Here is a 22,980-nt window from a genome sequence, read left to right as displayed (position 1 = left end):
CCTTTATCCTTATAAACTCACACACAATATACAGCTCATATTTACCTATATCCTTATAAACTCACACACAATATACAGCTCATATTTACCTGTATCCTTATAAACTCACACACAATATACAGCTCATATTTAACTTTATCCTTATAAACTCACACACAATATACAGCTCATATTTACCTTTATCCTTATAAACTCACACACAATATACAGCTCATATTTACCTTTATCCTTATAAACTCACAAACAATATACAGCTCACATTTACCTTTATCCTTATAAACTCACAAACAATATACAGGTCATATTTACCTTTATCCTTATAAACTCACACACAATATACAGCTCATATTTACCTTTATCCTTATAAACTCACACACAATATACAGGTCACATTTACCTTTATCCTTATAAGCTCACACACAATATACAGGTCACATTTACCTTTATCCTTATAAACTGACACTCAATATACAGCTCATATTTACCTTTATCCTTATAAACTCACACACAATATACAGGTCACATTTACCTTTATCCTTATAAACTCACACACAATATACAGCTCATATTTACCTTTATCCTTATAAACTCACACACAATATACAGCTCATATTTACCTTTATCCTTTTAAACTCACACACAACATACAGCTCATATTTACCCTCATCCTTATAAACTCACACACAATATACAGGTCACATTTACTTTTATCATTATAAACTCACACACAATATACAGCTCATATTTACCTTTATCCTTATACACTCACACACAACATACAGCTCACATTTACCTTTATCCTTATAAACTCACACACAATATACAGGTCACATTTACCTTTATCCTTATAAACTCACACACAACATACAGGTCACATTTACCTTTATCCTTATAAACTCACTCACACACAATATACAGGTCATATTTACCTTTATCCTTATAAACTCACACACAATATACAGCTCATATTTACCTTTATCCTTATAAACTCACACACAATATACAGATCATATTTACCTTTATCCTTATAAACTCACACACAATATACAGCTCATATTTACCTTTATCCTTTTTAACTCACACGCAATATACAGCTCATATTTACCTTTATCCTTATAAACTCACACACAATATACAGGTCACATTTACCATTATCCTTATAAACTTACACACACACACAATATACAGGTCATATTTACCATTATCCTTATAAACTCACACACAATATACAGGTCACATGTACCTTTATCCTTATAAACTCACACACAATATACAGCTCATATTTACCTTTATCCTTATAAACTTACACACAATATACAGCTCATATTTACCTTTATCCTTATAAACTCACAAACAATATACAGGTCATATTTACCTTTATCCTTATAAACTCACACACAATATACAGCTCATATTTACCTTTATCCTTATAAACTCACACACAATATACAGCTCATATTTACCTTTATCCTTATAAACTCATACACAATATACAGCTCATATTTACCTTTATCCTTATAAACTCACACACAATATACAGGTCACATTTACCTTTATCCTTAGAAACTCACACACAATATACAGCTCATATTTACCTTTATCCTTATAAACTCACACACAATATACAGCTCATATTTACCTTTATCCTTATAAACTCACATACAATACACAGGTCATATTTACCTTTATCCTTATAAACTCACACACAATATACAGCTCATATTTACCTTTATCCTTATAAACTCACACACAATATACACGTCATATTTACCTTTATCCTTATAAACTTACACACACTTACATACACACACACATACACACACAATTGCACATACTCATGTACTTACACAACTCACACACACATACACACACATACACTTACATAGACACACATATACACGCACATACACACACACATACATATACTCACATAGACACATACATATATATACACACACACACACTTACACATATACATAGATACACACTTACATATACACACACACACTAATACATACACACACATACACACACACTTACACATATACATAGATACACACTTACATATACACACACACACATACACACACACTTACATAGACAGACACTTACACATACACACACACACATACACTTACACATACACACACACACACTTACACATATACACTTACATAGATACGCACTTACATATACACACACACACTAACACATACACACACATACACACACACTTACATAGATACACACTTACATATACACACACACACTAACACATACACACACATACACACACACTTACATAGACAGACACTTACACATACACACAATCGAACATGCACATACACACACACAGACAGACACATACACACCTATACTGTACGTCTAAAGACCACTGCTCCATAACTTGTCCGCCTGCTCTCAAATACGATCGTGTTGATTGACACCCCCTACTAGACGCCGCAAATCTGCAGGGGGTGGCATTGCATCAGCAGTTCACAAGAACTGCTGGTGCAATGATAAATGTCGACAGTGTATGCTGTCCTCACTTATCGATGTGCAGCGATGTGCAGCGGACATGATACGCTAATTCGTATCATGTCCGCTTGCACATTGTTAAATATGCCCCTAGGAGTTAATCTTCCCTTTATTGGGAAGTTTTTCCTCTTTGGGCTAATTTTGTTGAAACACTTTATTAGACTATGTGTGGTTTATGTTTTATACAGGGATTTATGTATAAACTTAAAATTTGGGAGTTGGTTTTCTTTGCTTGCTTAGCTAGAACAGGCTAACTGACAGACTGCTTGAGTGTTTGAATTTCAGTCTCTTCAGTGTCGATCTACTATATAATCATTTTAGAGACTTCTGGCAGCCAAATTGTGTATACGGTAAGTGTTACGGTAAAGCACCAGGCACCTCAGTCTGTCTGAGGTGTAGAGGCCCTGATTAGTTTATTATTTTAAAGAATTTTTGCATAACGTTAAGCGGCTGTGGTGTTAAAAATTCTTAAAGTGACAGTGTATTTAAAAAATTTCTACAATTTGGAGAATTTTTTATTTAGTATTATGGACATGGACCAAGACTCTGGCCCCAATTTATCAAGGTCTGTCGGACCTGATCCTGATCTGACAGTACGGATCAGGTCCGACAGACATCGCTGAATACGGCGAGCAATACGCTCGCCGTATTCAGCATTGCACCAGCAGCTGCTGGTGCAACGCCGCCCCCCAATAGGCCGCCAGCAGGGGGTGTCAATCAACCCGATCGTACTCGATCCGGTTGATTTACGGCAATGTCTGTCCGCCTGCTCCATAACTGCTGTTTCTGGCGAGCCTGGAGGCTCGCCAGAAACACGGGGCATCAAGCTCCATTCGGAGCTTGATAAATATGCCCCAATGTGTCTTTTGAGAAATGCTTGTTATGCCTTGAGGCACAAATTGTCTTGCCTATGCAATTCTGTGCTACATGCTTAGCTAGAACACTTCAATTTAAAAATAAATTGTTGCCCTCTGAGCCCAATGTCTCTCAGGATGATGCTGTTCAGGCAATGCCACAGCTTTCTCCTCAAATGTCCCAAGCCTCTATGGCGTCACATACAGTGCCCTGCAGTTCCTCTTAGCCTCCTGGAGGAGTTTATTTGCCTGCAGATTTTGCTGCACAGGTATCTTCTGTGGTATCTGCGGCATTATCTGCTTTTCCTATGCTGGGAAAAAGCAAGAGGGAAATTAGACATTCAAATAGTAAGGTTTCTGTTCCACCTACTGCTACGCAGGTTGCCCTCCCTCATAAGTCTGATGAGGAGGTTACGTTGGTAGCCTCTGAGGGTGAAATCTCAGATTCTGACAGTATTATTCCTTCATCTGATACTGAAGAAGTAAACTTCAGATTTAAGCTTGAACACCTTTGTGTACTGTTAAAGGAGGTATTGGCTACTTTGGATGACTCCGATACTTTTGTCATTGTCAACCCTAAGAAATCTAGTAAACTTAATAAATACTATGATGTTCCTTCCTCTGTGGAAGTGTTTCCTGTTCCAGACTGTGTGACGGAGATTATTTCACAGGAATGGGAGAACCCAGGGATACCTTTCCCCTCGTCTCCCGTCTTTAAAAAGATGCTTCCTATTGCTGATTTCATTAAAGATTCATGGCACACGGTGCCTAAAGTGGAAGGGGCTATTTCTACTCTGGCTAAGAGAACTATGATCCCTGTAGAGTATAGCTGCTCCTTTAAGGATTCCATGGACAAAAAGTTGGAGGCTTATTTGAAAAAGATGTATGTTCCTCAAGGTCTTCAATAGCAACCTGTGGTTTGTATTGCTACAGTAGCAAGTATGGCATCTTATTGGTGCAATGCCTTGTCTGAATAAATTTTAGTAGAGACTCCATTGGAGGAGATCCAAGATAGGATTAAGGTTCTCAAACTAGCCAATTCCTTTATTTCTGATGCTAACATGCAAGTTATTAGACTGGGAGCCAATATGTCTTGCTTCACTGTTGTAGCCTGCACGGCTTTGTGGCTAAAATCTTGGTCAGCTGATGTTACCTTCAAGTCCAAGCTTCTGGCACTTCCTTAAAAGGGTAAGACCTTGTTTGGACCTGGTCTGGCAGAAATAATTTCTGATATTACTGGTGGAAAAGGGTCTTTTCTATCACAAGACAAGAAGAACAGACCTAAAGGACGTCAAAGTAATTTTCGTTCCTTTTGTAACTTCAAAGGTCGAAAGTCTTCATCTCCCTCTTCCAAGCAGGAACATTCCAAGTCTTCTTGGAAGCCCAATCAATCTTGGAATAAAGGGAAGCAATCAAAGAAATCCTCAGCTGAGTCTAAGTCAGCATGAAGGGTCGTTCTCTTGTTATCCTTTGCTTTAAGGTTTATATAGGTAAGCTCAGGAGCAGCAAAGAACCTAGGTTCTAGCTGCTGATTGGTGGCTGCATATATATATACCGATTGTCATTGGCTCACCCATGTGTTCAGTGTTCAATCTTTTTGTCAGGCCCTGGTCAGAATCAGGCCTGTGTTTAAACCTGTTGCTCCTCCTTGGAGCCTTAATCTTGTTCTTAAAGTTTTGCAGTAGGCTCAGTTTGAGCCAAAGCTTTTCATAGATATTAAGTTGCTATCTTGGAAGTTTTTTTTTTTATTGCTATCTCTTCTGCTCGGAGAGTTTTGGAACTCTCGTCTTTGCAGTGTGATTCGCCTTACCTTATCTTTCATGGAGATAAGTTGGTTCTTCGTACTAAATTGGGGTTTCTTCCTAACGTGGTTTCGGATAGAAATATTAATCAGGAAATTGTTGTTCCTTCTCTCTGTCCCAATCCTTCTTCTCATAAAGAACGTCTGTTGCACAACTTGGATGTTGTGCGTGCTCTAAAATTCTACCTACAGGCGACTAAGGATTTTCGCCAGTCTTCTGCCCTGTTTTTTGTTTCTCAGGAAAGCGTAAGGGTCAGAAGGCTACTTCTACTTCTCTTTCCCTCTGGTTGAGAAGTATGATTTGTTTTGCTTATGAGACTGCTGGACAGCAGCCTCCTGAGGGAATTACAGCTCATTCCACAGGGGGTGTCTACTCTTCTTGGGCTTTAAAAAATGAAACTTCTGTGGAACAGATTTGCAAGGCTGCAACTTAATCCTCTCTGCATACTTTTTCCAAATTTTCCAAATTTGATACTTTTGCCTCGGATGAGGCCTCTTTTGGGAGAAAGGTTCTTCAAGCAGCGGTGCCTTCTGTTTAGGTCTGCCTGTCTTGTTCTCCCACTAGTAATTGAATGACGTTGTGGACTCTCCATATCTAAAGAAAACAAAATGTATGCTTACCTGATAAATGTATTTATTTCCGGATATGGAGAGTCCACGACCCTACCCTTTATTAAGACAGTTATTTTTTACTAAACCTCAGGCACCTCTACACCTTTGTATTATTCCTTTTTCATTTCCCTTCGGTCGAATGACTGGGGATTATGGGTAGGGGCGTGACACTTAACAGCTTTGCTGTGGTGCTCTTTGCCTCCTCCTACTGGCCAGGAGTGATATTCCCACTAGTAATTGAATGATGTTGTGGACTCTCCATATCCGGAAATATTTTTTTTTATCAGGTAAGCATAAATTTTGTTTTAGTGTAGTAACTGGAATACACTGTGACCCCCAGGTGTGAAGACTATCTGAAGAAGATATTTTATTATTGTTATTATTATTATTATTTATTATTTATGTGACCCCCAGGTGTGAAGACTATCTGAAGAAGATAGAGTGTTTCTATCAATGCTCTCCATCTGTCGCTCACTGGGCTCACCCCAATATATCTGTCGCTATCCAGCGTGTTCCTCTTTGCCAGTCCTTCTGCGATAACTGGTAAGTGACATCTTTTTCTTCTATGTTTGTTTAAAAACAATATCACTGCCTTGGCACAAGTGGGCACAATTGGTCCTTTCTATTAACACAATAGCTTCATAATAAATTAATTATTTCATTGCTTAAGGGAATTATTTATTCCGAGGTGGTCCCACTCACTATTATTGGTGATGATGAAACAACCTATGTATCCTACAGAACCCAAACAGCATTCACAGCATCTGCACTATGTTTTAGGTGTTTACTCTGTGTTATATTCCAATCTAGGTATAATGCTTGTCGGTCTGACATGTGGTGCGCCTACAACTGGCTGACTGACTGGACCTTCGATGATACTGGAAACCACTGTAAAAACATCTGTATCCCCTTCCATGAGGTATGACTGGCTACTCTGTGTGTATAGAGGTAGCTTGTGCCCCCCCCCTACACTGCAAGTCAACTGAATTCCTGTGTGAAAACATTATGTGCAGCTTGGGTGATTTATCCGTTCTACTAGATTAGAAGACAAGTGCCATGTAAATTAGGAAAACTGCTCACTTCACGTATACATTCTGCTAAGACACAAAACTATAACAAACTGGCACATAGCACAGGCTTTTCAAGGGAATTTCAAGAAAAATCATTAATGTGCTTGAGGCAGGTTTTTCGCTTACAGGGATATAGAAATGTAAAAAGCAAATTTAATGTGTTATTTTATCATTACACTGTTGCAAAGGGATTACACACATAGGAGTCGATTAATATTTATTTGAGATTTGCTCCCAAAATGGCTTTTGGCTTTCCGACTCAATTGGTCGCTGAGTTTCTCACGTGATCACAATGCAAAATGGATTTGTTTGTTAAAGCCACAGCTGTGGACGTCTTTTTAATACAGGGAGTTCAGAATTATTAGGCAAATTAGTATTTTGACCACATCATCCTCTTTATGCATGTTGTCTTACTCCAAGCTGTATAGGCTCGAAAGCCTACTACCAATTAAGCATATTAGGTGATGTGCATCTCTGTAATGAGAAGGGGTGTGGTCTAATGACATCAACACCCTATATCAGGTGTGCATAATTATTAGGCAACTTCCTTTCCTTTGGCAAAATGGGTCAAAAGAAGGACTTGACAGGCTCAGAAAAGTCAAAAATAGTGAGATATCTTGCAGAGGGATGCAGCACTCTTAAAATTGCAAAGCTTCTGAAGCGTGATCATCGAACAATCAAGCGTTTCATTCAAAATAGTTAACAGGGTCGCAAGAAGCGTGTGGAAAAACCAAGGCGCAAAATAACTGCCCATGAACTGAGAAAAGTCAAGCGTGCAGCTGCCAAGATGCCACTTGCCACCAGTTTGGCCATATTTCAGAGCTGCAACATCACTGGAGTGCCCAAAAGCACAAGGTGTGCAATACTCAGAGACATGGCCTAGGTAAGAAAGGCTGAAAGACGACCACCACTGAACAAGACACACACAAGCTGAAACATCAAGACTGGGCCAAGAAATATCTCAAGACTGATTTTTCTAAGGTTTTATGGACTGATGAAATGAGAGTGAGTCTTGATGGGCCAGATGGATGGGCCCGTGGCTGGATTGGTAAAGGGCAGAGAGCTCCAGTCCGACTCAGACGCCAGCAAGGTGGAGGTGGAGTACTGGTTTGGGCTGGTATCATCAAAGATGAGCTTGTGGGGCCTTTTCGGGTTGAGGATGGAGTCAAGCTCAACTCCCAGTCCTACTGCCAGTTTCTGGAAGACACCTTCTTCAAGCAGTGGTACAGGAAGAAGTCTGCATCCTTCAAGAAAAACATGATTTTCATGCAGGACAATGCTCCATCACACGCGTCCAAGTACTCCACAGCGTGGCTGGCAAGAAAGGGTATAAAGGAAGAAAATCTAATGACATGGCCTCCTTGTTCACCTGATCTGAACCCCATTGAGAACCTGTGGTCCATCATCAAATGTGAGATTTACAAGGAGGGAAAACAGTACACCTCTCTGAACAGTGTCTGGGAGGCTGTGGTTGCTGCTGCACGCAATGTTGATGGTGAACAGATCAAAACACTGACAGAATCCATGGATGGCAGGCTTTTGAGTGTCCTTGCAAAGAAAGGTGGCTATATTGGTCACTGATTTGTTTTTGTTTTGTTTTTGAATGTCAGAAATGTATATTTGTGAATGTTGAGATGTTATATTGGTTTCACTGGTAAAAATAAATAATTGAAATGGGTATATATTTGTTTTTTTGTTAAGTTGCCTAATAATTATGCACAGTAATAGTCACCTGTACACACAGATATCCCCTTAAAATAGCTATAACTAAAAACAAACTAAAAACTACTTCCAAAACTATTCAGCTTTGATATTAATGAGTTTTTTGGGTTCATTGAGAACATGGTTGTTGTTCAATAATAAAATTAATCCTCAAAAATACAACTTGCTTAATAATTCTGCACTCCCTGTAGAAAGACTGTGTGTTTAGTATCTGTTCTTGAAATATAAATGGGGAGGTCTCCCGAAACTGACATATACAATAGTTTATTCACACCTCTTAAGGTTACAGGAAAACTCTAATAACCACTTTGTTTACTGTGCAAGGGAAATACTCATTTACATGTGTGACATTAGCGTAATGAATACCAGATGTATCTTGGCATGATGGACTTATTCAATAGTCACATCAGGACCCCATGCTATATAATAAAAGGCCAGGTATGTTTGTTCGAAGCTGTCATGTGCAGTAGAGACTGCACAAGGACAAACATACCTGGCTGTTGACACCGTAACAAAGGATCAGTCAGTGAGGATCAGACAGCAGAGAAGTTGGGCAGGAGCATGTGTGGCGGGGGGAGTGACGGGGCGGAGCGTATTTGATGGGGCGTGACTGGACAGGGCCGGGCGTGGTTGAGCAGAGTAGGCATGGCGGCGGCGTGGCTGGGCGGAAGCGTGGGTTGATGGGACCGCTGTACTGCAGAAAACAGAACTAGTCATCTATAAAGGACATGTTTTCATTTATTATTTTACTATTTGATTCTGTCACATTCGTACTGTTGTGTTTGTCGCAAACTGTACTGGCATCTTCAAAACCGGGTTTTAAAATGGGATTGTGTAATCACAACTTTCATAGGAACCTATTATAATCTGTTTTGCACCACTACTAAACCATCTAAATGTATATTGTATGTTACAAGGATGGGCTAACTGGGCACCATTCTTCTATCTCTATATGGTCACTTTTAAACTTTTCACAAGTATAGTTTTCTATTTATTTCTATTTCTTGTTAAAACTTTGTTTCCATTTTGGGGTGATCTGAAAACAAGATAACGACTACAGGTTTTTATGGATGTGATTTATGATATCTTCTTATACTGGATTTTAACATAACTTAAATTGTAAATTATGAACCCTCTTCCTCTCTACCTAGATGACCAGGTTTTTATAGGGGACGCACCTCCATACACGCAGTCCAAACACGGTCACAGCAGTGCGTATCAAAGTGCCTGCGCCTTCATTATTGAACTTGTAAACTGGATTGCGCCTTTGTGACTCTGAGTTCAGTGACACAGGGGAAATTGATGTTGTATGATAGACATGCGTCTTTACTAGACTCTGTCACTAACAAAGAACATGAAATATCTCAGACAGCTGTTGTCAGACTATGTGAAGTGTGCTGGTGATACTTCCTTCTCTACAAGCTTTGGCAGTGATTCGCCATCAGGGAGCGGATGCAGTGACTCAGAGGGAGGACAACCATATTACTATACATGGCAGGAGCCCAGCTAACATGGAATGTCCGGGGATTTGCAGGGTGCTGCATGTGGCCATCTGACTCACTATGATGCCAGTAGCTCTCTAATGCCACAGATGTGGTTCCCCAGAACAAATAATTCTGGAGTAAGGTTCACATACATTGTACTGGTCATTGTGCAGGCCGGCTATATGACTAACGTTTAAGGTCTCAGATGACATTTCCTGAATTGCAGGCGGCGTCTTTCTTTGTGTTTCCTATCAGAAGCAGAACCAGCTTGTCTGTCTGGTTATTTTGTTTCAACACCCAACACAGAATTCACAGTCTGTTGTCTTTGAGATCTAACTATACACCACACTTTTTCTTTTGACACATTTCTCACAAACTGTGCCAATGAAGTTAGCTGGCAGAGAGATTACTGCATGCCAGGCTGAATACTGTCCTTTGGTTCTCTATCTCTATTTTTCTATAATGATCTGATTGCTTAACAATTTTCTTAACTGTCCTGTACAGTTTATAATCAGTTCATAATCAGGCCATACTCTAGGAAAATAGTAAATTGAATTATACTTAAAGGGACAGTAAAGTCATAATTAGACATTCATGATTTAGACAGAGCATACCATTTTGAACAACTTTCCAATTTACTTCTATAGTTTAATTTGCTTCCTTCTTTTGTTATCCTTTGCTTTAAGGTTTATATAGGTAAGCTCAGGAGCAGCAAAGAACCTAGGTTCTAGCTGCTGATTGGTGGCTGCATATATATACTGATTGTCATTGGCTCACCCATGTGTTCAGTTAGAAACCAGTTGTGCTTTGCTGCTCCTTCAACAAATGATACCAAAAGAATTAAGCAAATTTGATAATAGAAGTAAACTGGAAAGTTGTCTCAAAATTGTATTTTCTACCTAAATCATGAAAGAAATTGTGTTAGTCATAAAGATAAAATCCTCATAACATGTAACCATTAGTGTGCATGGGTCACACGTGCACTTTGACACCTAGAGCACCTCTTTGAATTTGTCTAATACAGTGCATGCACTCCGGCCTTTCCTACTCAGGTATGCCATTAAAAAAAAAAGATTGAATTTCTAGATCACCATACAACAAAAGGAGAAAGTAATATTGTACATGAAAAGCAAAAGTTACAAACTGTACTGTATATTAAAAAAAAAAGAGACCAAAAACAAAACTGATTTCCATGTACTTATAACTAAAAAATGTCTAAACAACCAATTATGATGACTGCAATTAATTGTTTGGGGATTAAAAGTGTTAAAATGACACTAAATGATCTGGAATCTTTTTATTCCAGTAGTGGAGTATTCACTACGGTTATGCACTGTCTCTTTAAGACACAAAATAAAGGGTAGTTTGTGGGTGCACTGCCTATATAATTGTATGTAGGGCATGAGCAGATCGCCCAATACGTTTACGTGTATCTGCTCCACAGAGTGTAATGGTAAAAACACAACTGCTGTAAAAGGACATTTAACATCTCTTGTGTTTAAAACAGTCTCACGCTCCCTAGAGAGACCAAAAAGCTAATTCTGTAACCTGCAGATGGTGCAAATCAAGGAACTAGGTTAGGCAATTTACATCAGTTTTAAAACACAGGTTACAGGTTTTACTTTTTCACCTCTCTAGGGAGTGTCAGACAAAGCACACATTTACACAGAAGCCAGAGTGGTTTAATGTCCCTTTAAGCTAAATCACTGGGGTATTCTGCCGCGGCTGTAAAGCCTTTTATACACTAAATCACTGATTTTAAAAATATGTTAGTGAGGATTAAAAACTACAGAATCAGATAGTAGTAAAAGGGATTTCCATAAACACATGATAAACTTTTCAAATGGAATAGAATTTTCAGAAACATTATGTTTCACTAGCAGGCTTAGCATGTCACATTTATCTCAGCCAGTTCTAGGACGGACTTATTAATTTTTTAGACTTTCATGTGCTCAGGAGCGAGGTCTCAGCAGCTTGTTTTCATGATACTTGGATCAGTCATCAGATATTTGTGACTAGATGCAGTTATATCTTGGCTACTTTTTCGATGCCATAAACACACAGAGATATTTGTTTTGCGGCCGCTACTGCCAACAACTCACTGACTGATCAACAGCCAACGGAGCCAGCTGTCCAGACACAGCAGGTTCATGTCTAACGTTAATAAATTAGACTCAGAGCATCTTCTGCATTCAGAGTTTTCTTCACTTCCTGACCTTGTACCTTGTTACTTTATCCTGAGATATCTGAGATACCTCCTTCTGCTTCAGTAGCTACCTGTACCTTGCTATTTTATCCCGAGAAATCTGAGATACCTCCTTCTGCTTCCTTCACTTCCTGTACCTTGTTACTTTATCCTGAGATATCTGAGATACCTCCTTCTGCTTCAGTAGCTACCTGTACCTTGCTATTTTATCCTGAGATATCTGAGATACCTCCTTTTGCTTCCTTCACTTCCTGTACCTTGTTACTTTATCCTGAGATATCTGAGATACCTCCTTCTGTTTCAGTAGCTACCTGTACCTTGATATTTTATCCTGAGATATCTGAGATACCTCCTTCTGCTTCCTTCACTCCCTGTACCTTGTTACTTTATCCTGAGATATCTGAGATACCTCCTTCTGTTTCAGTAGCTACCTGTACCTTGATATTTTATCCTGAGATATCTGAGATACCTCCTTCTGCTTCAGTAGCTACCTGTACCTTGTTATTTTATCCTGAGATATCTGAGACACCTCCTTCTGCTTCCTTCAATCCCTGTACCTTGTTACTTTATCCTGAGATATCTGATTCTGATTCCTTCACTCCCTGTATCTTGTTACTTTATCCTGAGATATCCTGAGATACCTCCTTCTGCATCCTTAACTCCCTGTACCTCGTTACTTTATCCTTAGCAATCCTGAGATACCTCCTTCTGCTTCCTTAACTCCCTGTACCTCGTTACTTTATCCTTAGCAATCCTGAGATACCTCCTTCTGCTTCCTTAACTCCCTGTACCTCGTTACTTTATCCTTAGCAATCCTGAGATACCTCCTTCTGCTCCCTTCACTCCCTGTACCTCGTTACTTTATCCTGAGATATCCTGAGATACTTCCTTCTGCTATCTTCACTCCCTGTGCCTTGTTACTTTATCCTGAGATACTTGAGATACCTCCTTCTGCTTCCCTCATTCCCTGTTCCTTTTTACTTTATCCTGTGATACTTGAGATATCTCTTTCTGCTTCCTTCACTCCCTGTACCTTGTTACTTTATCCTGAGATATCCTGAGATACCTATTTCTTGAATACTTCTTGCCTCCATTCTACTTCATCCCTTCATTCTAATTTCTTGCCTCCAAAATACTTCATCCCTTCATTATAATTTTACATCATATATTATTTTTTAATTAACATTTATTTATTTAACATTTTTTTAGACATCTAAACACTCCATCTATTGTGTTATAATGATAAAGAACAAGCTGATGATTACATTATTATTTAACATTTTTTTAGACATCTAAACACTCCATCCATTGTGTTATAATGATAAAGAACAAGCTGATGATTACATTTGTTTAGTTGATCACATTCTTCTTAGAATAAAACAGGAGTCCCTGTAAGGTGCGGAGCTATCTGGAGGGGACTTTGACCTAGGGGAGGAAGAAGCCCATGGTTGGTGGGTGGAATCAAGGAAGGGGTGGATTCTGATGTAGCCATACTTAAAGTGAAGGTAAACTTTGGTGAATGAGAGCCGTTTTTTAAAAATACTATTAAAAACAGGGGCACTTTCATTCATCAAAGTTTACAAAGCAGCCGTTTTGATAAAAAATTTACTTTTTTTTCTTTTCACAGCTAGAGCAGCTTCCCCAACATAGAGATCCTCTATTCACACGTCAGCAATGACTAATCCGGCTTCCTCCAATCACAGCATGGCCTCAGGCAATGACTACCCTGGGGGGAAAGTTGTGATTGGAGGAAGCAGGATTAGTCATTGCTGACGTGTGAATAGAGAATCTCTATGTTGGGGAAGCTGCTCTAGCTGTGAAAAGAAAAAAACAGGCTTTCATTCACCAAAGTTTACCTTTACTTTAGCGGGAAAAGGCAGAAAGTCACTTGTTGAAAAACATTGTGGTGACAACAGCTCCCTCCCGCCCACCCTTTTGTTGATGGTTTTCCTTTTCATTTACAGTATGTCTCAGCAAGGGGGGGGGGGGGGTGCTAGTTCTTTGACAGCAAGATAAGGAATATGGCCAAGTGAGTTGGGGTTTTAACAAGTTGCCTTTCCATGGGGTGAGAGTGCAAGTTGTATTTTATAGGGACAAGGGGTCCCCTAGTGAAAAGTGGAAGTAAGGCTTTAACGACTTAACAAGTACTTAGTTGAGTCCAGATGGAGTGACGGCCATGTTTTAAATAATAAGGGGAACTAGCACCGCTTGATGATCCAGTATGGTATTGTGAACTTTGTTGATGACAACTTTATTTAAAGGGACACTGAACCCAAATGTTTTTTTTTCGTGATTCAGATAGAGCATGACATTTTTAGAAACTTTCTAATTTACTCCTATTATCAAATTTTCTTCAATCTCTTGGTATCTTTATTTGAAATGGAAGAATGTAAGTTTAGATGCCGGCCCATTTTTGGTGTACAACCTGGGTTGTTCTAGCTGATTGGTGGATAAATTCATCCACCAATAAAAAAAAGTGCTGTCCAGAGTTCTAAACTAAAAAAAAAAGCTTAGATGCCTTCTTTTTAAAAAAAGATAGCAAGAGAACGAAGAAAATTTGATAATAGGAGTAAATTAGAAAGTTGCTTACAATTGCATGCTCTATCTGACTCACGAAAGAAAAATTTGGGTTCGGTGCCCCTTTAAGTACTATCAGCTAGATTACGAGTTTGGTGTTATGAGTCAAATAGCAGCGTTGTGGCCCATAACGCATCATTTTCCCTAAAGCAGTAATTACGAGTCTTGTCGATATAAGTGTACCGCAAGCCTTTTAGCCTGTAACGCAACGTCAGTACCGCACTCTTAAAAATTACATATTTTAATGGGATTCCCATTGTGCTGGTATTACGAGTTTTGCGTTCTAGCTAAAAAAACAGCGTTACACTCTAAAACGACAAGATTTGTAACGCCATCTAAAGTTAGTAGTTATGAGTTTTACGCTACCAAGCTGTAACATAAAACTCATAACTAATGTGTTAAAAAGTACACTAACACCCATAAACTACCTATTAACCCCTAAACCGAGGCCCTCCCGCATCGCAAACACTATAATAAATTTATTAACCCCTAATCTGCCGCTCCCGACATCGCCGCCACAATTTTTTTTAACCCCTATTTCGCCGCTCCCCAACATCGTCACCACTACTATACCGCCACCCTCCAGCATCGCAAACACTATTTACATTTATTAACCCCTAATCTGCCGCTCCCGACATCGCCAACACAATTTTTTTTTAACCCCTATTTCGCCGCTCCCCAACATCGTCACCACTACTATACCGCCGCCCTCCCGCATCGCAAACACTATTTAAATATTATTAACCCCTAATCTGCCGTCCACCCACATCGCCCCCACTGTACTAAAATTATTAAGCCCTATACTGCCACCACTATAATAAACCTATTAACCCCTAAACCGGAAGCCCTCCCCACAACGATATATAATAAATTAAACTATTAACCAAAACTAAAACAGAAGCTCCCCACATCGCAATAAACTAATTTAAACTAGTAACTCTTAAACCTAACGCCCCCCTAACGTTATATTAAAATTACAATTTCCCTAGTTTAAATTAAATTAAAAAACTTACCTGTCAAATTAAAAAAACTAAGTTTAAACTAACAATTAAACTAATATAATTATTAAACTAAAATTAAACTAACTACCAATTAAATAAACTAAAATACACATTAAAAAAATCCTAACACTACTCTAAAAATTACAAAGTATCTAATTACAAAAAAAACCTAAATTACAAAAAAACAAAAACACTAAATTACCGAAAATAACAACAAAAGTATCAAAAATAAAAAAGAATTACACCTAATCTAATAGCCCTATCAAAATAAAAAGCCCACCCAAAATAAAAAACACCTAGCCTACAATAAACTACCTATGGCCCTTAAAAGGGCCTTTTGTGGGGCATTGCATTTTGCATTGCCCCAAAGATAATAGCTCTTTAACCTGTAAAAAAAAATACAAAGACCACCCCAACAGTAAAACCCACCACCCAACCATCCCCCCAAAATAAAAAACCTAAATCTAAAAAAAACAAAGTCAAACATTGCCCTGAAAAGGGCATTTGGATGGTCATTGCCCTTAAAAGGGCATTTAGCTCTTTTACTGCCCAACCCCTAATCTAAAATTAAAACCCACCCAAAAATCCCTTAAAAAATTGGGTTTTGTAACCCTTTAAAAAAAACTAACACTAACCCCAAGACGATCCACTTACAGTTTTTGAAGTCCCGCTTGAACGATCTTCTTCCCAGCGGAGAAGTCCTCATCAAGGTGGCGAGAAGTCTTCATCCAGACGGCCTCTTCAGTCTTCATCCCGGCGGAGAAGTCCTCTTCCAAGCGGCGAGAAGTCTTCATCCAATAGAATTAGAGTTGCTTAAATCCTATTGGCTGATTTGAACAGCCAATAGGATTTTAGCAGCTCTCATTCTATTGGCTGATTCAAATCTTTCAGCCAATAGGAATGCAAGGGACGCCATTTTGAATCGCGTACCTTGCATTGAAGATTTAGTATACAGTGGCGACCATATGAAGAGGATGCTCCGTGCCGGATGTCTTCAGGATGGACCAGCTCCACCCTGTCGGGATCAAGATAGAAGATGCCATCTGTATGAAGATTGAAGAGGTCGCCTAAATGAAGACTTCTCGCCGCTCGGATGAGTACTTCTCCTCTGGGATGAAGATTCAAGAGGCCGCTTGGATGAAGATTCAAGAGGCCGCCTGGATGAAGACTTCTCGCCGCCTGGATGAGGACTTCTCCACCAGGATGAAGATCGTTCAAGCGGGACTTCAAAAACTGTAAGTGGATCGTCTTGGGGTTAGTGTTAGTTTTTTTTAAAGGGTTACAAAACCCAATTTTTTAATGTTTTTTTGGGTGGGTTTTAATTTTAGATTAGGGGTTGGGCAGTAAAAGAGCTAAATGCCCTTTTAAGGGCAATGACCATCCAAATGCCCTTTTCAGGGCAATGTTTGACTTTGTTTTTTTTAGATTTAGGTTTTTTATTTTGGGGGGATGGTTGGGTGGTGGGTTTTACTGTTGGGGGGGTCTTTGTATTTTTTACAGGTAAAAGAGCTATTATCTTTGGGGCAATCCAATGCCCCACAAAAGGCCCTTTTAAGGGCCATAGGTAGTTTATTGTACGCTGGGATGAAGATTCAAGAGGCCGTCTGGATGAAGACTTCTCGCCGCCTGGATAAGGACTTCTCCACCGGGATGAAGATCGTTCAAGCGGGACTTCAAAAACTGTAAGTGGATCGTCTTGGGGTTAGTTTTAGTTTTTTTTAAAGGGATACAAAACCCAATTTTTTTCTTTCATTATTCAGAAAGAGCAAGCAATTTTAAGCAACTTTCTAATTTATTCCTATTATCTATTTTTCTTCGTTTTCTTGCTATCTTTATTTGAAAAAGCAGGAATGGAAGGTTAAGAGCCAGCCCATTTTTGGCTCAGCACCTTGGTAGAGCTTGCTCATTGGTTTGCTACATTTAGTAACCAATCAGCAAGCTCTACCTAGGCGCTGAAATAAAAATTGGCCGGCTCTTAAGCTTACATTCCTGCTTCTTCAAATAAAGATAGCATGAGAATTAGGAAAATTAATAATAGGAGTAAATTAGAAAGTTGCTTAAAATTGCATGCTCTATCTGAATCATGAAAGAAAAAAATTGGGTTTAGTATCCCTTTAAGGTTTTTTGGGTGGATTTTATTTTTAGATTAGGGTTTGGGCAGTAAAAGAGCTAAATGCCATTTTAAGGGCAATGCCCATCCAAATGCCCTTTTAAGGGCAATGGGTAGCTTAGGTTTTTTAGATAGTTTTTTTTTATTTTGTGGGTTTGGGGGGTGGGGGTTTGTAATTTTAGTGGGTATTTGTATTATTTTTTTTCAGAAAAAGAGCTGATATCTTTAGGACAATGCCCTACAAAAGGCCCTTTTAACGGCCATTGGTAGTTTATTCTAGAATAGGTTTTTTATTTTGGGGTGTTTTTTTAATGGGTATTAGAATAGGAATAATTTTTAATTATTTTTGATCATTTGTTATTTTGTGTAATGTATTTTTTTAGGGGTGTTTTTTTTGTAGGAAAAGAGCTATTATCTTTAGGGCAATGCCTTCCAAAAGGCCCTTTAAAGGGCCCTCCAAAAGGCACTTTTAAGGGCCCTTGGTAGTTTGGGGGGGGGTTGTATACTGTTAGGGGGTGTTTGTTTGATTTTTGTAGAAAAAGAGCTGTTTAACCTACAAAGGGCCATTTTAAGGGCCCCCAAAAGGTAGTTTATTTTAAATTAGGATTTTTTATTTTGGGGTGTTTTTTTTAAAGGGTATTAAATTAGGAATCATTTTTATTATTTTGAATGATTTCATTGTTGTTTTTTTGTAATGGTAGTTTTTTTTTTAATGGTAGGTTTTTTATTTTTTGTAATTTTAGGTTTTAGTGTAAGGTAGCTTAGGTTTTATTTCACAGGTAAGTTTGTATTTATTTTAACTGGGTAGTTAGTAAATAGTTAATAATAACTATTTTTTACTAACTAGTCTACCTAGTTAAAATACATACAAACTTACCTGTGAAATAAAAATAAAACCTAAGCTAGCTACAATATAACTATTAGTTATATTGTAGCTAGCTTAGGTTTTATTTTACAGGCAAGTATCGGCTAGATTACGAGTCTTGCGTTATGAGTAAAAAAGCAGCGTTAAGCCTCATAACGCTGCTTTTTTACTACAGCTGGTATTACGAGTCTTGCAGATATAGGGGCACCGCACACTTTTTTGGCCTTACCGCAAATCAACTTAGGCAAATTGCGTATAGTCTTTTTTCAATGGGACTTAGCGCCAGTATTACAAGCTTGTCCTGGGAGGCCAAAAAGTGAGCGGTACACCCTATCCCGTCAAGACTCGTACCGCATTTTAAAGTAAGTCAGTAGTTATGAGTTTTACACTACAAAGCCGTAGCATAAAACTCATAACTAAAGTGCTAAAAAGTACACTAACACCCATAAACTACCTATTAACCCCTAAACCGAGGCCTTCCCGCATTGCAAACACTAAAATTAAATTATTAACCCCTAATCTGCCGCTCCAAAAATCGCCGCCACTATAATAAACATATTAACCCCTAAACTGTCGCACTCCCGCCTCACAAACATTAGTTAAATATTATTAACCCCTAATCTACTGTCCCTAACATCGCCGCCACCTACCTACATTTATTAACCCCTAATCTGCCGCCACCCAAAGTCGCCGCCACTATATTAAATTTATTAACCCCTAAATCTAAGTCTAACCCTAACACCCCCTAACTTAAATATAATTAAAATAAATCTAAATAAAACCTACTATTAATAACTAAATAATTACTATTTAAAACTAAATACTTACCTGTAAAATAAACCCTAAACTAGCTACAATATAACTAATAGGTACATTGTAGCTAGCTTAGGGTTTCCAATCAGCCAATAGAATGCGAGCTCAATCCTATTGGCTGATTGGATTAGCCAATAGGATTGAAGTTCAATCCTATTGGCTGATTGCATCAGCCAATAGGATTTTTTCAACCTTAATTCTGATTGGCTGATAGAATTCTATCAGCCAATCGGAATCTAAGGGACGCCATCTTGGATAACGTCACTTAAAGGTACCTTCATTCGTCGGGTAGTCGTAGTTGGAAGAGGATGCTCCGCACCGGATGTCTTGAAGATGGACCCGCTCCGCCCCGGATGGATGAAGATAGAAGATGCCGTCTGAATGAAGACTTCTGCCCGTCTGGAGGACCACTTCTGCACATCTGGAGGACCACTTCTGCCGGCTTCGTTGAGGACATCTTGCCGCTTGGATGAAGACTTCTCCCGGTAAGTCAATCTTTGGGGGTTAGTGTTAGGATTTTTTAAGGGTGTATTGGGTGGGTTTTATTTTTAGGTTAGGGTGTTTTATTTTTAGGTTAGGGCTTTGGGCCGCAATAGAGCTAAATGCCCTTTTAAGGGCAATGCCCATCCAAATGCCCTTTTCAGGGAAATGGGGAGCTTAGGTTTTTTTAGTTAGGGTTTTATTTGGGGGGTTGGTTGTGTGGGTGGTGGGTTTTACTGTTGGGGGGTGTTTGTATTTTTTTTTACAGGTAAAAGAGCTGATTTCTTTGGGGCAATGCCTCGCAAAAGGCCCTTTTAAGCTTAGTTTAGTTTAGGCTAGGGTTTTTTTATTTTGGGGGGGCTTTTTTATTTTGATAGGGCTTTTAGATTAGGTGTAATTAGTTTAAAGATCTTGTAATTTGTTTTTTATTTTCTGTAATTTAGTGAGTTTTTTTGTTGTAATTTAGCTAATTGTTTTGAATTTAGTTAATTGTTTTTAATTTAGGGAATTTATTTAATTGTAGGGGTAGGTTAGGTGTTAGTGTAAGACAGGTTAGGTTTTATTTTACAGGTCAATTTGTATTTATTTTAGCTAGGTAGTTAGTAAATAGTTAATAACTATTTAGTAACTATTCTACCTAGTTAAAATAAATACAAACTTGCCTGTAAAATAAAAATAAACCCTAAGCTAGCTACAATGTAACTATTAGTTATATTGTAGCTATCTTAGGGTTTATTTTACAGGTAAGTATTTAGTTTTAAATAGGAATAATTTAGGTAATAATTGTAGGTTTTATTTATATTTATTTTAATTATATTTCAGTTAGGGGGTGTTAGGGTTAGGGTTAGACTTAGGTTTAGGGGTTAATAAATATAATATAGTGGTGGCGACGTAGGGGGCGGCAGATTAGGGGTTAATAAATGTAGGTAGGTGCGGCAATGTTAGGGGCGGCAGATTAGGGGTTAATAATATTTAACTAGTGTTTGCGATGTGGGAGTATGGCGGTTTAAGGGTTAATATGTTTATTATAGTGGCGGCAGATTAGGGGTTAATAACATTATGTAGGTGTCGACAAGGTTGTGGGCAGCAGATTAGGGGTTAATAAATATAATGTAGGTGTCGCCGATGTTGGGGGCAGCAGATTAGGGGTTCATAAGTATAATGTAGGTGGCGGCGATGTCCGGAGCGGCAGATTAGGGGTTAATAAGTATAATGATAATCATTATAAAAAAGGGAGATACTACAACAACCGCAATTAGATTGTTATAATGCATAGACAGGGATTACAGCACATATTTTTTATATAGTTTTTAATTAGCTTTGTAAAATTCTAAAGCTCCGCTAAAATAGCGGTGTGTGTAGATATATACTCATTCCCCACATTCACATATGCTACCCAGCGTTAAAGTTGAATAGAAGGTTACCACTAAATTAAAGAACACATGAATCGATGAGTCAAGAAGCGTGATTGGACCAATACATAAGCACAGATTTGGCTGTGCAGTTTTATTGTAGTTCACACAGAATGAAACCAGAGGAGCAAACAGGTATCGACTGTTTAAATTGACAACACCTCCACTAGAGGGTGGTTACGTGTAAGCGTAAAATCCGCCACCATAGTGATCATTGAGGATCTATGTCAAAACAACACATGTATATAGATAAACAAATAGAGAATTCATACAACCAATATTGTAAGATGAAAAATGTAATGCTTAAGTCATGTGTACTATACCTAAATTTGGCCAAATTGTGCAGGAATCATCCTCAAAATTATTTCTGATAGAGGACAGTATAGTCTGTAGGGGGCTAGAAAAAACAACACCTGTAACAGCGGGCACCACCAACTGAATGAGAGGTATCAGGTGTCATGTTATCACATATCAGGATCTATGTTTCTTAACCCCAGTGTATACAGACTAACTGTTGAAAACTTAATAGCATTAAGCAGTATACAATATACATGTACTAGTTGAACAGTATTTCCAAAGACCAATAGAGGTTATGGGGATAGTATATAGCAACTCCAGTATTCAGCGGGCACCACCAAATATAAAGGTATCCGGTGTCATGAATAATATTGATTCTGGATCTATGTTAGAACTATCCCAAAATAACTCTTTTTCGGTCTGTTACAGTTGTATAGAAAATGGAAATGAATTACAGCGCATTACAACTCATTTAATACATGACAGTATCTGAATAGCATAAACAAACGTGTACACAGGTAGTGGTCACCCTTTTCAGGGCTTAGGCATGTCCCATAACTAGGAACTGTGTATACAGATGGTGCATTAAAACACCTTCGGATGTCCAGGTAAATGAGCTGAAAAATCAGATGGTAAACGCTCAGTTAGTTATACAACCGTGTCTTTGCTTTCTGTAAAAGAACTTCCAAATGGTTTCCGTGTGTAGATAGATTTCAATTCAAACATGCTACATTCTAGCACAGCGTAGACGCCACAGCGATCTGTCCTTCGTGCATGTCCGTCTCCACTTCTTACGTCACTGCCGACGTACGTTTCACCCCCCACGTGACAACCAGAGAGCACAGGGGTTTCCTCAGGGCAAAAATCCGCTTTTGCCCTGAGGAAACCCCTGTGCTCTCTGGTTGTCACGTGGGGGGTGAAACGTACGTCGGCAGTGACGTAAGAAGTGGAGACGGACATGCACGAAGGACAGATCGCTGTGGCGTCTACGCTGTGCTAGAATGTAGCATGTTTGAATTGAAATCTATCTACACACGGAAACCATTTGGAAGTTCTTTTACAGAAAGCAAAGACACGGTTGTATAACTAACTGAGCGTTTACCATCTGATTTTTCAGCTCATTTACCTGGACATCCGA

General features: G+C 38.7%; 1 protein-coding gene across 1 annotated transcript in view; it reads left to right on the top strand.

Annotated features, from left to right (window-relative positions):
- LOC128640940 (riboflavin-binding protein) overlaps positions 1-22,980 on the top strand; it is a 71,470-nt gene that overhangs the window by 33,860 nt on the left and 14,630 nt on the right. Inside the window, exons 5-6 of the mRNA XM_053693405.1 lie at positions 6,220-6,348; positions 6,616-6,724. Coding sequence (XP_053549380.1) covers positions 6,220-6,348; positions 6,616-6,724 — 238 coding nt within the window. The remainder of the gene's footprint in view (positions 1-6,219; positions 6,349-6,615; positions 6,725-22,980) is intronic.

The sequence above is a fragment of the Bombina bombina genome, chromosome 10, assembly GCF_027579735.1.
Source record: "Bombina bombina isolate aBomBom1 chromosome 10, aBomBom1.pri, whole genome shotgun sequence".
NCBI lineage: Eukaryota > Metazoa > Chordata > Amphibia > Anura > Bombinatoridae > Bombina > Bombina bombina.
This window is presented reverse-complemented; position numbering and strand designations above follow the sequence as displayed.